This window comes from Anser brachyrhynchus (assembly GCF_964034855.1).
Source record: "Anser brachyrhynchus genome assembly, chromosome: 3".
In the NCBI taxonomy this organism is placed as follows: Eukaryota; Metazoa; Chordata; class Aves; order Anseriformes; family Anatidae; genus Anser; species Anser brachyrhynchus.
In genome coordinates, this window is record NC_137696.1 from 11,365,654 (window position 1) to 11,382,150 (window position 16,497).

The 16,497-nt window shown below is 40.2% G+C and overlaps 2 protein-coding genes across 10 annotated transcripts in view; both read right to left on the bottom strand.

Moving 5' to 3' along the window:
• The window catches only part of CFAP61 (cilia and flagella associated protein 61), a 111,690-nt gene that overhangs the window by 78,199 nt on the left and 16,994 nt on the right, over positions 1-16,497 (bottom strand). For all 9 annotated transcript variants that reach the window (XM_080584997.1, XM_080584996.1, XM_080584993.1 and 6 more), the window contains 5 exons: positions 13,206-13,297; positions 7,801-7,988; positions 5,416-5,455; positions 4,080-4,219; positions 281-407 (listed from right to left, as the gene is read on the bottom strand). In XM_080584997.1, the coding sequence (XP_080441123.1) occupies positions 281-407; positions 4,080-4,219; positions 5,416-5,455; positions 7,801-7,988; positions 13,206-13,297 (587 nt within the window). The remainder of the gene's footprint in view (positions 1-280; positions 408-4,079; positions 4,220-5,415; positions 5,456-7,800; positions 7,989-13,205; positions 13,298-16,497) is intronic.
• On the bottom strand, positions 8,015-13,179 carry LOC308191983 (uncharacterized protein). The gene is made up of 2 exons (XM_080585003.1): positions 12,232-13,179; positions 8,015-11,327 (listed from the first exon to the last, which is right to left on the bottom strand). The coding sequence occupies exon 2, from the start codon at positions 10,034-10,036 to the stop codon at positions 9,053-9,055; it is 984 nt and encodes a 327-aa protein (XP_080441129.1). The 5' UTR covers positions 10,037-11,327; positions 12,232-13,179; the 3' UTR covers positions 8,015-9,052.

The following is a 16,497-nucleotide window of genomic DNA, read 5'->3' on the forward strand; positions in this document are numbered from 1 at the left end:
AAGCAACAATGGAAATCAGGCTGTGGGTGGCCAACAACAACAAAAAGTATTCATCCTGCTTCTATCTCAGCATTTGCAGAATCACCAGAAAAAGGGGCAGTTGGTCTAGGCGACAGATCAAATTAACCATCAAGTCAGGCTGAATACAGTCTATACCAACTGCTGATACTGACTGAGTACATACATACAGTACACCTGTTTAGAGTAACATAATAAGTTCTTGATGTATTTATCTGTATTTATCCATTCTACTGTAAATGCATTTGCAGCAAATACTCACTGGATCCCTGTGAGCCAAAGTAAATATCTTTAAGTCATTCAATATACTTTCATTCAAGCTAAGGGTTTTAATAAGCATTTTGACACCAGGTATATCATTTGTTGTTGCTCTTCTTACATTAAAGGACCTAGTAAAAAAGAAAAAAAGTAGAAGTTTTCTCTGTGACAAATTAAAGGCTACAGTTACTATGCATGTGAAGATGTCTTTCTTCCATAAGCTCTAAATACGTCTTTTCATAGCTGAAATTGGTTGCTACATGACAGTTGTTCCAAATGTGTATATTAAATTTTATTGTGTAATAACAGGAAAGATCACACACCATCTGCTTAAAACAACTCAGGAATGCTGCTTTAATTGCTACTAAACACTTACATCCCAATGCCACAAAGCAAAGACTAGCCATAGCTGTAACCACAAGGTATCGTGTTCCTGAGACTAAATGCCGGAGACAGGAAGCAAGGAATCTTTAAAAATAAAAATAGAATCCATTAATATACAGACATGGGGAAGAAAAAAGAAAAGAAAGAAAAGAAACAAAACAGAGGAGAAAGAGGGAGAAAAAAAGAAAAATAAGTAGAGCCAACTGTCATCTTCAGATATGGAACAAAAGGCAGGAATATCAATACAACACAGGAATTTCTCCAATAAACACCAAATGACTAACACTTGTGTTAGGCCTCAATTCTTCAAACAGTTATACGTGAGGATAAATTTATACAAATAAAATGCCTCTGCTAAACATAAGGTTGCCAATTACTAATCACGTGACAGTGACACGGTATAAAAATGTTTATGCAATGTAGCATGTTTCAGCAGGTTTTTTGTACAAAAACCACCAACTTTAGCTACAGACAGGAATACCCTGGCACCTAACTAGTTCACACACTTGGTTATAAAACATGTTCCCACCCAAAAAAGAAAAAATATACTTCACACTAACCATCTACAGCAGTTGATAAATTCTTGTTATCTTTTAAAGGCATCAACCCTTCCTGGTTAAACAAGACTCACATACAATTAAGACTTATGGAGTGCTGTTCAAGGAACTCAATTAAAACTTAATTTCAAAGAATTAAGAATTCATCTTTCACCCACAGTTTACAAAAGCCTACAATTCATGTAGTATAATTTCCATTCCTGTAGTTCTTGTTTTCAATTTAAACTTGTATGTGCTATTCTTCATCCTAAGTCACATTAATATTGATTTTGTGGAATATGGTTCTAATAATATCAGTTCTAGTAACTTTAAAAATATATACCTACATAATATATGATATGTTATGGCAAATTTCACAGCTCAATCTCATGGAATACTTTCAACTCAATTATTTGAGTGCTCAAAAGCATACAATACATTTGATTACTACATTCTGTAAGAAACCCTGCAGCTGGCATCCAAATTACAAACTAATCCTGAATTTCTAAGTGAGCTGTGGCTCAGTTTCCACACTTGTTAACACATTTCCACAGACAGCTAATTGCAAGATCAAACAAGTGATGAGGATGATGGCCAGCAAGATCAGCAATTTGGTTAACCCTGCAACTCGTGAGCACTCTATCTCCCTGCCACTCTAGTGTGCCCATGGTTTGAGTTATTCCCCCTCCAATGGCCAAAAGAAAGCAATTGGGCCAATAATGAACTACATTTTTAGCATTAAAAAAAATAGAACACATAAAAAATGAAAATTGTTTTAAAGATGAAATAAATATATAAATAATGAAACAACCAGATCCACTGTCAATATGAAAGAGTAGGAAGGACTATCCAAGGTTTGGGCTCATTTCTTTTCCAGCAAAGAATTAACTCACTTTAGATGCCCAGTTCCTTTGACTGCTCAGAAGCCAGGACACTACTATTATTATTATACCTTTTAGTGAAAATTGAAGGAAAGTACCCATTAAGCAGTTCAGCCTATGCCTTCTCATCTGTTATTTTTTCTCCTTCACTGTTAAGTAGCAGACCTATACTTCCATTTGCTGCACTCTTGCTTTTTGTGTACTTAACACTTTTTCTTACTCCTCTTACAACCTTTGCTAATCAGTATCTCATTTTGTGCCTGTGCCTCTTCTGATTTTGCCCTTTCATGTCTTCACATTCCCACCTTCTTACCCCTGTTTTCCTTTTAATCCATTTTATGTGATGTCCTTTTCACTCACATGCCTTTTGAAAGCTCTTGGTGCAAGTACAATATATTGATCTTCTACTTTTTCATAATTTTTTTTCTTCCCTCTTTTTTTTTTTTTTTTTTTCCTAAGGGAGTATCTGCTGTTGTACACCAAGTTGTGCACAGAAACTTTCTAAAAGCTTCACCTGGTTTCTTCCACACCTCTTCTGATCCTAAACCTCACTTAAAGGCTATTTTTTCCTACTTTCCAGCACAGCTGCAGGGGAGCTGGAAAATGCTACTAATGACACTATTCTGTTGTCATGGAAAGACTGGTATGACTTGGAATATGCACAATTTAATCAGAATGTTAAGGTCTTTTAAAAACCTTGATAACGAGTTTAATTTTGAACAAAATCGCAAAAGGACTCATGACTACCAATCCTACTGCTGGATTACTGAACAGCTGTGGCTGAGATTAACAGGAATTACTCCAGTGGCTTTATCTTTGTCCAGCTGGATTCTTACATAATACACAGAAGCCCAATTTGATCCCATGGTAAAAGGCTTCTGCATATGTCCAAGAGTAGCTGGCCAGTTCCTGCACAGGCTATTTGTATACCAACAATGGTGATTAAGTATGCAACTAAAATAGAATTATTTCTCTGAAATTACAGAGTATTTAGCTACATTAATAAGAAACAAAAGGAAAATGTCCTACTGTGTCAAAAATTTAAGATTGGTGTTTGGGCCAGCACAGGCTTGTGATACAAATGAAGGATTGTGACAGAAGTTATAACGACAGAGTTTCTGCATCCCAGTTTACCAATACTTCAGACTATAAAATGTTCAGAGTAGCATAAATTTGAAAAACATGAAATACCTGATTTGACACACACAAGAAAAAGAGATAAATTAGGTAAAATAGATACTCAACAATGAGGTTACTGCTGTGTATGTTCAAGAAATACATTACTGCAGTTCTCTCTTGCAAGAGAATTTTATCATGTTTCCAATAATTAAATCTACATCTGGCTTTCAAATATCAATGCTATTCAAACCAACCCAAGTCTAAAGGGTCAAATATGGCACTATATTTCTCTGTTGGCCTTGTTCTACAATGAAGTAGCTTGGAGAAGCTACTCATTCATAATAACGTTCATCTTCATTAAGTTAGTACCATACATTCAAACTTTAAAGGAATCCTCCTATTGCAATTTTCTTTTTACTTTACAGGAAACCATATAAATGCTGGCAGTCAGAAGACCACTTGCTTTTACATGTTTAATTACCTTATTTTTTGTTTCATTAAAAATCAAGTCACTAATTAATTTATTTTACTGAAAATGTAAGGTATTTCTACACCATCTAGTATAGTGCTATGTGGAGATACATCTGAGTAGGCTTAGAATTCACTCCACAAGAAGTGAGACAGTTGCAGTAATGCTGCTGAAGACTAAGTTACTTAGCCCTGATCCTAATTGTTCCAGGCACAGTCCCGTGCTATTCAACTATACTGGTTTTGGGACTCAAGCTACCATTTCTGCAAGATGTTGTACTGTACCATGCAGACATATCAGCTTGCTCTGAGATAATGAAGGAATATGCATCTGGTGCCAGGTTTGATGATGCAAGTATATTCCACAAAAGTAACTCAGAGTACATCATTTGTTGTCACGAGGTGCATGACTCACTTGAGCAATCCCGCACGGTGGAACACGTAAAGCTCATGGCCAAGTTGGGTAGTAAAGTAAGGGACAACGCGAACAAAACTCCGGATCAAGCAGAACTCGGGCACATGATGTGGCACAAGGATGATACAGAAGTCTTTGTCCTGAAAACATTTGCAGAGAATATAGGCTCTTAGTGATCTTAATGTCAGCTTTACACCAAAGCTTCTGACTAGAAGGGATAAAAAGAAAATAAACAAACTTAAAAAATGTGCTTAAAACATCCATACACTCCAAATGTTGTTCTGCTTAAGACACCTTGATGCCTGGGCAGCACAAAGGAACTGATGAGCCCAACATAAACTTGGCTTACAGAAATGGGTCTTTTAGCTCCAGTAGTAAAGACTTATTAGTTAAAATGCTGGTATTCCCTTAAGGTCCTTCCCTTCCCTGTTCTTCTTTTCTTCCTCAGTGGAAACATTATGCCTATGCCCACACCTTTAGGGTTAATTTATTTTCCTTGAGAGTTTTTTTTTTCTACCCTGCAATTCTGTTGCAGTGGAATTTTAAGACAATGTATGCCTGTCGGGGATCTTTTGTACATTTGCAGCCAAGTGAGACCATCAGGGAGAGCAGGGTGTCCTAAGATCCTGAACAAATAGTCAGTGTGCATGCACAGCACCATACCTTGCACTGTACACACACTAAACCTGAAGAATATAAGTTTGTATACATACAGTGGTGTTCATCTTGTCCTGAATTTGGCATTGTTTGTGTGCATGTGATACAGGTTGCCTATTCATACAAACACACATTGTATTTGCAGTCAATTTGAGCACATTGTGTGATTAATTTTTTTCTTACTACTCCTGGTAAGTAGTTACTCCACTGTATATTCATATCCTTGTTTACCTCACGTTAGCTTTGCCCTAAACACCCACGGTTTAGGATATAGGCATGTAATACAGATTCCCTTAATAGTGCTGCTTCCTATGATTTAACTCTGGCTCCTGTAATGTATTTTCATTGATATTATTTTTAATTTAGGTACCATATAGATCTATACACAATTTTAAAGGAGTTCGAAACATTTGCTCTCTAAATTTGCATCTCAGAAAAATATAAAAAAAATCCCCCATGGAACATAAACAAAGAACTTATATAGACAATACAGAAAGTCCAAAAGCAGCCAAAAACAGAAGTCAGACTCAGGGTAACTCAGTACAGCGTAGCTAGCCATGCTGCACTCCTGTGAGTCACTGAATTACTCAGGCATCAGACCTGAGCTACTCTTGCTGACAGCTGCACTTCTGTCACACCAAGCATACACATAAACTTTAAAACTTTAAAGTATACGTACTGGAAAAAGCTTGAAAACATAATGCAAAAAATCCAGTGATCTGCAACCAAGAGCAAACATTATTACAAAAAATGCATAACAAACAGATCCTAAACATTTCAATATTTACTTCCCCGTAAATGCAAGGAATATTTATTCACAATGCTAATCAGACATTCCTGCTAACTCAACATTAATCAATTGCAGACGTCGCATGCTGCACATCAGCATGTTTGAAGCATCACTATTAACAAGAACAAGCCTCAATGTCTGAAATAATATCAAAACATTACTTTCTTCACTGAATGGAAAAAATTGACTTAGATGTTGCTGACTCAAAAAATATTTCCAGAAGACTTCCATGGGCTAAGAGGACAGCATTAGTATATAGTAAACGTTAAATGAGATTACAAAAAGTTGTTGTCATGGACCACAGTATTCCCAAGGTTTGTGTCAGTATCCATTTGGCAAACCTATCCAATGTACTTTATCAGACTAATGGCAACATCAATACTTTGAAATTGTTTCTGACCATTTAACTTCTTTCCACTTCTCACCTCCTGGTTTGGAGTAATTACACTCTTTGTCCAATGGGGACAGTGAAAGGTGACATCTGAGTTTAAAAAGCCATAAGAAATCTAATAATTTAATCCTATTTCTCCTGTGTTTAAGGATACCAAATAGCTCTCAACCCATCAAATAGAGTTATGATGAAGCTTTATGAAGTATTGTTCCAAAGTACAAAATTTGTCTTCTGAAGATATTCTATACGGATATATGTTACCTAAAAATACTGATAAAACCTCTCCCTATCCAGACCTGTAATTAAAATAACTAAGCTCCCTTTAATTTCTTCGCCAACAACATTACTAGATGGAAGCAGAAGTATTTTAAAATTAATATATTTGTGATTGCGTGAAAAATGTGAAAACTAAAAATGCTAAAAATACAGATTTGATTGGGTATTATATATTCACCTATATAATTCATAATTATGACTAGTTAGGAGAATATCTAAGGGAAAGGAAAATGTTACAGCAATGTATTTTTCTATTCTTTGGTATCTGGTACCTTCTTGGTAGCAAGGAGTTCAGGCACATAGGTAGGAGATTTTTCAGCAGGTTTAAAAAAGTATCAAACATCTGCAGATATATACTAGCAGTTTGGTTCCTTTGCATTTTACTTACAATGCACTAGCAAGCCACAAAACAGCTCTAGACCTAAGAGATGGAAACATTTCACAACTTTACTGGATAATACAAATTCCTCAGCAGTGAACTTCCCTCGAGGGCTAAGATTCAATCATACCTACACAAAAACCAAACTACTATTTCGGGATCCATGCCATGCAGGGTCAGCAGTAACTCCTTCAGGACAATATTCTGAGATACAGTCAGGATTACATCATGTCATCCTCTCAGACATATTTACTTTTCTAACGGTCAGTACCTTTTGCAAACAGGTGGATCAAGCTAGTGCAAGCTAGGGAAGCATACACGGAAAATATCTGAAAACACCATGATCTACAGACTCCTCAGTTCTGAAGAGAGGACCTTGCATAAGTGTAAATCTTAGAAGAAGACTATGGAAAGGAATGCTATCTTCTCCACAGACATCCATCTTGGAATTCAAACTGTTCCAGAGATGTCTCCAGGGAGAGAAGAAAGGGTCTGCAATGTTCAGAGATAAACACAGTGAACATATCTTGAACAGGAACAACAGTGGTGCACATGAAGAACAGAATGTCAGAAGTGGGCAAAGAAATGACAGATCCTTATCCTAAGAAGGACACCATGAGCAGAGAATTCAGCTGGACTACAGAGAGATTATTTCTCAACATAGTTGCAGCAGATCACTGTTTTGTATTGTTACTTTGGTGTAGTGAGAGTCATTCCAGAGCAAGTCCCTCACCTCAGTATTAATTTAAAATAAAAAATTATTCTATTCTGGAATAATTGGCTTGCTTCATTTTGTTTTAGTCTAGATTGTCCATAAATTAACTGTTCTTGAACAGACTTCCTGCAACATGATTATTCTTTCGTATGTACCAGTGTTTCATATGTGTCAGTGTTTCTAAGAGCACAGACTTACAAGCACTGCACTTCTCTCTTAGATTTGAAATTAATGGTTTTTTAGAAAAAGAAACATCCAATTTCAACCAGCATTTTTCCACCAAAAGTAACTTGCTAATTTTTGTCCTCATAGTTCTACCAGAGGTAGGAAGTTCTAGCTGGAAGTTGAAAATTTCAGTAAGTTATCAGTGAAAGTAAAAAAAAAAAAAAAAAAGAAAAAAGAAAAATCTAACCTAGTTCCAGCAGGTGCTGACACTTTCAGATTTGTCCAAAAATGTTACATTAAAAGTTGTCACTAAGATTAGGAAAGCAGTAACTATTCATCCACACTCACCTAGTCTCATACTTCTCATCAATACAAAATAGACGAATACAGACAGCATTTGAAGCTCCTCTGTACACTGGATGGAAAGTATCTTTTTCTTCAGTCTCAAGGAGGGGTGATGCTGAGGCTTTAAAATCTTTGTATGTGATATAATCTAAAAGCAGTTCAGTATGGGAAATGGTAATCGCTTCACCTTTCTGCAAGAATAAGAGAGGCGATCACTTAAAACATTCCAGAAGAAATTTTATTTTTTTTAAATTAAGGTCTTGTATCATTCCTATCTTAGAGCATTCCAAGCAGACATGCAGGGATGTAGTTTTTACCTGTCACCTTGACAAACACAAAAGTTTGAGGAGGTATTTTTAATACGCTTTCATTTCTAAAACACTAGATTAAAATGGTCTTAAAAATACAGAAATTGTTGCCAAAGAGCAATATATTCATAAACTAATAGTTATCTTCTCTGGAGATATTCAAGGCCCGTCTGGATGCCTACCTGGACAGCCTGCTCTAATGAACCTGCTTTGGCAGGGGGGTTGGACCTGATGACCTCTCGAGGTCCCTTCCAACCCCTACAATTCTGTGATTCTGTGATTGTCATTAGAATCACTTTGCAAGGCAATAAAACATCTTTCAGAAATGCTTTCTCATGCATACTGAAGCTATGTGAAAATTAAAACATGTTATAGTAAAGAAAATGGAATCAAAGCAGATAATGTTGTTAAAATGGAAATGAACAATAACATGAAAAAAACAGAGTAGCTTTGATACATTACTGAAAGAGAGAGACTAAAAGACAGGTGTAACTGTTTAAGATTTCTTGGGATAAACTCTCTGCTGATCTGTACTGCACCAATACATGTCGTAGTAATGCTCTCTTATGAAGTTGAGCTTCACCATCAGAAACAACAGAAAATGCACAGAGAGAACAGGCACCCTTTAAGTTCTACAAATTATGGGAGAAAATTGAAGCTATACTTCTGTTTTTAACATTTTGGTAGCTTTCTGTCAGTAACAGATTTGAAGCCTGGTAACATAGTCAAGTCAAAACCTCAAGACTCACAGACCTTTTAAAGTAAGCAGACTCCTGCCCTGCTACAGAATGCTCTCTTCACATCTGCAGCAGGTCCCACTTGAAGCTGTGCATCCCCACACCTTTCATAGAATCATAGAAACACAAGGTTGGAAAGGACCTACAAATTCATCTAGTCCAACCATCTTCCTGTCACCAATAATACCCACTAAGCTACTAAATCATATCTCATAGCACCTTGTCCAGGCGCTTCTTGAATGCTGCGAGGGATGGTGACTCCACCACCTTCCTGTGCAGGCCATTCCAGTACCTGACCACTCTTTGAGAGAAAAAGTTTTTCTTGATATCTAATCTAAATCTCCCCAGGTGCAACTTGTGGCCATTCCCTCGCGTCCTATCATTAGTTATCTGACAGAAGAGGCTGACCCCCTCCTCATCACAACCTCCCTTCAGGAAGTTGTAGAGTGCAATAAGGTCTCCCCTGAGCCTCCTCTTCTCCAGGCTAAACAATCCCAGCTCCCTCAGCTGCTCCTCATAAGACTTGTGCTCCAGACCCGTCACCAGTTTTACTGCCCTTCTCTGGATATGCTCCAGGGCCTTGATGTCTTTCTTGTAGTGAGGGGCCCAAAACCGAACACAGTACTCAAGGCACAGCCTCACCAGAGCTGAGTACAGGGGGGTGATCACGTCCCTGCTCCTGCTGGCTACGCTATTTCTAATACAGGTCAGGTTGCCATTGGCCTTCTTGGCCACCTGAGCACACCGCCGGCTCATGTTCAGCAGAGAATCAATCAACACTCCCAGGTCCCTTTCCTCTTCACAGTCTTCTAGCCACTCTGCCCCAACAGCCCTTCCCTCATCCAGTCTGGTCACACGATCATAGAAGGAGATGAGGTTGGACAAGCACAACCTGCCTTTTGTGAACCTGTGCTTGCTGGGCCTGATCCCCTGGATGCCACGCAAGTGCCATGTGATCTCACCCAAAATGATTTGCTCCATAACTTTCCCTGGAACCAAGGTCAGGCTGATAGGCTTGTAGTTCCCTGGGTCCTCCTTACAGCCCTTCTTGTAGATGGGAGTCACATCATCAAGCCTACAATCCTCTGGGACCTCTCCAGATAACCAGGAATGCTGATAGATGGTGGAAAGCAGCTTGGCAATCACCTCCACCAGCTCCCTCAGCACCCTAGGGTAGAGCTTGTCTGGTCCCATGGACTTGTGACATTCCAGATGGAGGAGCAGGTCTCTAACTGTCTCTTCCTGGATCACAGTGGGTGATTCTCTACCTGAATCACAGGGGACATCCAGGTCCAAGCATAAAGTACCCTGAGGATAACTATCTGACTATTAAAGACACATGTAAAGAAGGTGTTGAGAACCTCAGCCTTATCCTTATTGGTCACATTCCCTGCTGCATCAAGTAAAGGATGGAAATTTTCCTTGGTTCTTCTCTTGCTGTTAATATATTTGTAAAAGGATTTCTTGTTCTCTTTTACTGCAGTGGCCTATCTGAGTTCAAGCTGGGCTTTTGCCTTTCTAACTTCCTCTCTGCATATCTTAGCAAATTCTTTGTAGTCGCCCCAAGTAGCCTGTCCCTTCTTCCAGCAGACATAGACTCTCTTTTTCTCCTGGAATCTCAATAAAAGTTCCTGGTTCATCCATGCTGGTCTTCTTCCCCTCCGGCTCGCCTTACGGGACTCAGGTACAGCCTGCTCCTGTGCCTGTAAGATTTCCTTCTTGAGGAGTGTCCAGGCTTCTTGGACACCTTTGCCTTTCAGTAGTGACTCCCAATGGACCTCTGCAATAAGTGTCCTATTCAGGACAAAGTCAAAGTCCGCCCTCCGGAAGTTCAAGACAGCAGTTTTGCTAGTTACCCTCCTGACATCACCAAGGATAGAAAACTACAATTTCACGGCCATTCTGCCCAATACAGTCCCCAGCTTTCACATCTCCCCCCAGTCCTTCTCTGTTAGTGAAGAGCAGGTCTAGTGGGGCACATCCCCTGGTAGGCTCTTGAACCAGCTGTGTCACGAAGCTATCCTCAACACACTCTAGAAACCTCCTGTACTGGTTCCTCTGCACAGTATTATACTTCCAGCATATATCAGGGAAGTTGAAGTCTCTCATGAGAACGAGTGCTGGTGATCGTGTAACTTTTGCAAGCTGCTCAAAGAATGCCTCATCCATCTCTTCATCCTGAGTAGGCGGTCTATAACAGACCCCCACCAAGATGTCACCCCTACAGGCCTTCCCCCTGATCCTTATCCATAGACACTCAACTTTATCATTCCCAACCGCAAGCTCTTCAACATCAAAACACTCTTTAATATAAAGAGCCACACTACCACCCTTCATACCTTGTCTATCCCTTCCGAAGAGCTTGTAGCCATCCATCACAGTACTTCAGTCGTGGGAGTGATCCCACCACATTTCAGTTATTGCAACTAGGTCGTAGTTAGCCTGTCGCACAATTGCTTCTAGCTCCTCCTTGTTGTTGTCCGTGCTGTGTGCATTGGAGTAGATGCACTTCAGACGAGACATCTGCCTCACCCCCAGCTTCAGTATTGTTCCCCTAGGCACTTCTCTGGTGAGCTGTTTTACCCCCTTCCCTGTCACAGCTAGTTTAAAGCTCTCTCGATGAGTCCTGCTAGCTCCTGCACCACAATTCATTTCCTGCTTTGAGACAGGTGAGTTCCATCCATTGACAACAGGCCAGGGGTCGAGTAAACTGCCCCATGGTCAAAGAACCCAAAGTTCCTGTCTCAACACCAGCCTCTCAGCCACTTACTCATTACCCATGTTTTCCTAGCCCACTACGTGTCCTTCACCTCTCCAGAAGGAATAGGACAAAACACAACCTGCGCTCCCACTCCTTGAACTATTCACCCTAAACCCCTGAAATCTCTCTTCATAGTTCACAGGCTTCTCTGAGCGATTTCATCGCTGCCTGCCTGAACTATGAGTAATGGGTAGTAATCAGTGGGGTGAACCAGCTCTGGGAGTTTTCTAGTTATGTCCCTGACCCAAGCCCCAGGTAAGCAGCATGCTTCCCTACAGCTCAGCTCTGGTCTGCAAACGGGTCCCTCCGTTCCTCTGAGAAGGGAGTCACCTACCACAACCACCCTTCTTTCTTTCCTGGCAGAGGCAGTCTGAATGCGTGGAGTCAACTGCGTTGTCCTTGGTAACCTCTTAGGGGAACCTTCCTGCACCTCCCCCCCCTTCACTGTCCAATGCTACAAACCTATTGCTTAGGGGGGCCTGGGGATGCGAGGGAAGCAAAGGGGGAGTTCCCTCACAGTGCCAAGCAGGGACCCTCTCCCAACCCTCCCCATCCCTCAGGTCGCCCCCCCACCCGACAGGGACAGGGCAGGGGGTTCACCACCAATTGTGGGGTATCCCCCTGGCACCTTTCTCTCTGGCACGCCAGGGAGCTACTCCACCAGTCGATCTCCCGCTCACAGTCTCTGATGGCCCTCAGTCTCTCAACCTCATCTCTCAGCTCTGCCACCACGCTGAGCACACCTTCCACCTGCTTGCACCTCACACAGGTGCAATACCTGCTGCCCTCCTCCAGCAGCAGCAGGCTCTGGCACTCCCTGCAGCCAGAGACCTGTACAGCCACGGTTCTGGACAGGCCCTCCCTTTGGGTCACCACGGTCTTTTTGGGGCAAGCTCTCTGCCTGGTGGAGACCATGGCAAAAACTGTGGTCACAGAGACTGCCAGCAGGTAGGATGGACTCAAAAGGGAGGAGGGACAGCATCCCTGTGCCCCACTGCACGAGCTCCCACACCCACCGCCGCAGCACGCTGTGGGCAGTGCTCACGTGCTGGCCGCCCCTCCCCATGCCTGGTGGCTCTTTCTAGGTGGAGGGCCTGGGCGCAGCAGCCATCCCTGGCTACGCCCAGTCCCTGTCAGCCTCTCTCGGGAGAGCTGGCACGTGCGGCGTGGTCATGCTGCTGTCCTGGGCCGCGAAGCAAGGGACCGAGGTCCCCCTGTAAGTCATGGGTGGACACTGCGGTTGTGGCTGCACTGGCTCCGAGGCGGCTGACCTTGACTGCTGAGGTTGTCTACTTTAGTCGGTGGCAGACCCGCACCAGCAGCCCCCATCTTTTTTCTCCCTCCGTGCCACTTGTTCCCATTCCCATGCTGCCTGCTGTTCAGGTGGAACTAGATGGGAAAACTCCTCTGGTTAATCACAACTGCCACCTCCACCCAGACCCTAGCTAGAGCAGCTCCTGAGCTATGCAGGACAGCAGACACTAGTGTGGGCACTTGCAGTGGACATTGCAGGAGTGGAAACGCTACTTGTCCTAGCAGCCTCCATGTCTGCTTCAAATTAACTTCAAAAGTTAGCAGCACTGCTGTATACAGGGGTATTACCTGCACAGCTGCATCTTGGTCACTAATATGTTCCACGTTTTGAGATGAAATGGACTCTGCTTCCTGACTTGTTTGGTTGCTTTTATCTTCACCTGAGTAATGAAAAAGAATAAACACACATAAAAATGAGAGCATACCCATCAGAATCATAGCAGTAACTAAACAGTAAGTGTGCCAGACTGCTCCTGTTGACAGGTTTCTTTTATTTATTTGTAATAACCACATTTAAAATAGACTCCTCTATTTACTTGGCTAGAACTTCATTAGACAATTTGATCTCAAGGCAAAATCAGATAATTGGCTTTAAAATAGGAATTGAACAAGACACAGTTGGGAAGCAATTCCTAACTCTTTTATTACATGTAATAAATTTTGACCCTATCTGAAGAGAAAAATATGAGTGACTAGTGTATTGACTGGTATCTTAAACTTTGTCTGCTGCTACCTTTTTTTCTGATGACCATAAGAATGAGCAAGGCTCTTGATTCTCACATTAATTCTCCTAACAGAACTGAAATTCAGAATAAAATCTAGGCAAGCCATAACCCTTACTTATTGGAACCAATAGGGACAAGAAACAGGGATTGAAATTCCCTTCTCATTTGCTGAATTTAACTAGCTCTATAACCCTTATTTCATTTCTTATAAAAAGTGATTGCCATTTGGTCAACGCTTCTCAGTTTGTTTATTTTTGCCTCTTCCTCTTCATCTCGTCTAAGAAATGCTCTCCTCTGCTGCTTTTCCTGGATGCTGAAGCAACTGCTTCAAAGCACTTCATCAGCCATTGCAATTCTTTCATGTATGATTTTTCAGCCAAAAACCAGACACCCATTGAACTGTGCACAGAATGCCCACAGTAGCAGTGACCACAGGTGTGGCAGGCTTTTAGACATCAGCATCATTAAAAAAAATAAAAAAAAGGCTCAGTGGAAAAGAAATACAATTGACAATCAAATTCACAGAAACCAGGTTTTAAACATGAAAGATCATCCTACCTTCTTCAGCAACATTACAGCGTCACTCTAGTTTAGTTCATCCCAATCAGAGTAGTAATATTTTTGTGAGTAAAACAGCTCTCTTAGCTGATAGGGTGAAATTACATGCAGCCATATTATGAATCAATTTTTAATCATTGACTGACCTGAGAAACAGCCATGATATATACGTACATGATGCAATATATATGTTTACATACTTACAGCATTTCTGATCAAGTGCTGAATCCAATTAAAACAAACACCTACATATTAGGGAGTTTATCTAAATATTGTTATATGCGTTTTTTGCCATTCTACCCCCTTGGCAATTCCAAGGAGCAATTCCAGAGTTGATAATTAAAATGTTAACAAACCACAATAAAAATGTCCAATACCAGTGTGGAATATACACGGTGCATTATATTTTATTTTAATTACTTAACCAGTATCTTAACGCAGATCTTGACAGTTTACACAGCAACACACAACAGCCCTACAGAACTCTGCTGGTACCTGGCACCAATGTGAGAGAGCAGACTACTAACTTTCACAACACCTTGATTCTCGTTTGACAGCAGGCAATCACCATTTCAGCACATGTAAAGTATTTTTGGGAAAGCAATTCCTAAATCTGCATGCTGATGGATTATTCTCTTTAAAGTCAGTAGAAGGTGAGGGTATTCAGAACCAGAGATCACCTGATAACCCATAAAGGCCACATCTAAAGTTAATGCTATGGACTACAATTATTCTAGTCATCAACCTGGAAAAGAAACATTGAAGTACTAGCAAAGCCTACATATGACACCAAATAACCACTTAAAATTACCAAAGCTAAATGTCAGCTGCTCTTTTTTACTCCTTGAGTGTGTCTCTTCAATAGCTCTGCCATTCCTTAAATCATCCCCTCCCTAATCTTACAGATACAATCCCAGTTTACTGCATTTATATTAAAAAATGAAGTCTGAAAATAACTTTTAACCAATAAACTCTTGAGGTATAGGCATCATGGCTGTAGAAAACAGATCAGGCCAGTACATCCCTGCATGTGAAAGCTCCAATAACACAGGAAAATCATAGTTTCTGAGCTCCAGGAGAAGGAGAAAAAAATTCAAAAATCACAGCACAATAGGATTCTTCACTCCTCTATCTGAATTTGGTAAATCCATCTAAGCTACATTCATTGACATGAGCATTTTTATTCCTAGCGTAATGAGCTTTTTTCTCCTTAAGAAAAAAAAAAAAACTCAAAGGTTTAAAATAGTTTAGCCCAAAGTCTTTTTAAAAAATCTGTTATCTGAAAATCTGTTTCACTGTTAGTAGAAAAGAATGCAGATACAATTTGCAGGGCAAGAAGAAACACAGGGGTTAGAAATCATGGTTTCTCCAGGGGTATCACAGATGTGAGACTTCACAGAAATGATCAAATGTCGTTTTGATTAACCCAGCTACATTTCTCATTATGAACAGCCTTGCAGGTGTCAAAAGTTAATTAATACAAGCCTCTTGTTGTCATGTAAATATTGATATGTTGTTTCTGACTTCACACTAAAATGAAATCCCTTAATGGCTCCACCATTCACTACTGTCAAATATAGCTGCATCACTGTTTATATATATGCTGTACACAAGTGACTGCAAAGAATGTAAATATTGTTGCGCTCAATGAAGTAAGGAACATGAACAAAAATAAAATTAAAATAATTCTGGGATTGCTAGGTTGTTAGCAGAGGTAACAGTCGGCAGGATCAAGAAGCCAATTCAACATGAAGCCTGATGAAAAGCCCTTGAATCATTCCCACTGCATCATAATGTTTTCTGGCCACTAATTCGTGACACCATATAGAGTAACAACCAAATTACTGTAATTACCCTGAAATGTAAGTGGCATATCAATATTGTGTTAAACACAGATTTTGGTACACTCTTTCATTATTATTCAGTGCTACATTTTGAAAGGAAAAAATACTATCAACCTGTGGTCTCTATTTTCAAGCTAAAGAGCTTGAAAAAAATATCCTTGTTGGTTTTTAGATTGTTTTGTTTTGTTTTGTTTTCATATGGGAACATGTGAATACTCTATAAAGGAATGTGGCTCGCATTTTAAATTCTCAGCCTTTGAATTCAACAAAAGAAAGTCGACATCTTCTATTGACATAAGATGCAAAGGCAGCAAAGCTTCCCTAGACAAAAGACAATTTGGCATCACATTTCCAATACAATAGACTGCAGAAATGGTGCCATCATTATAACAGCATTTATATAGTCATGCGCATGTTATGCTATATAATCAAGTTTAAACTACGTGTCAATGA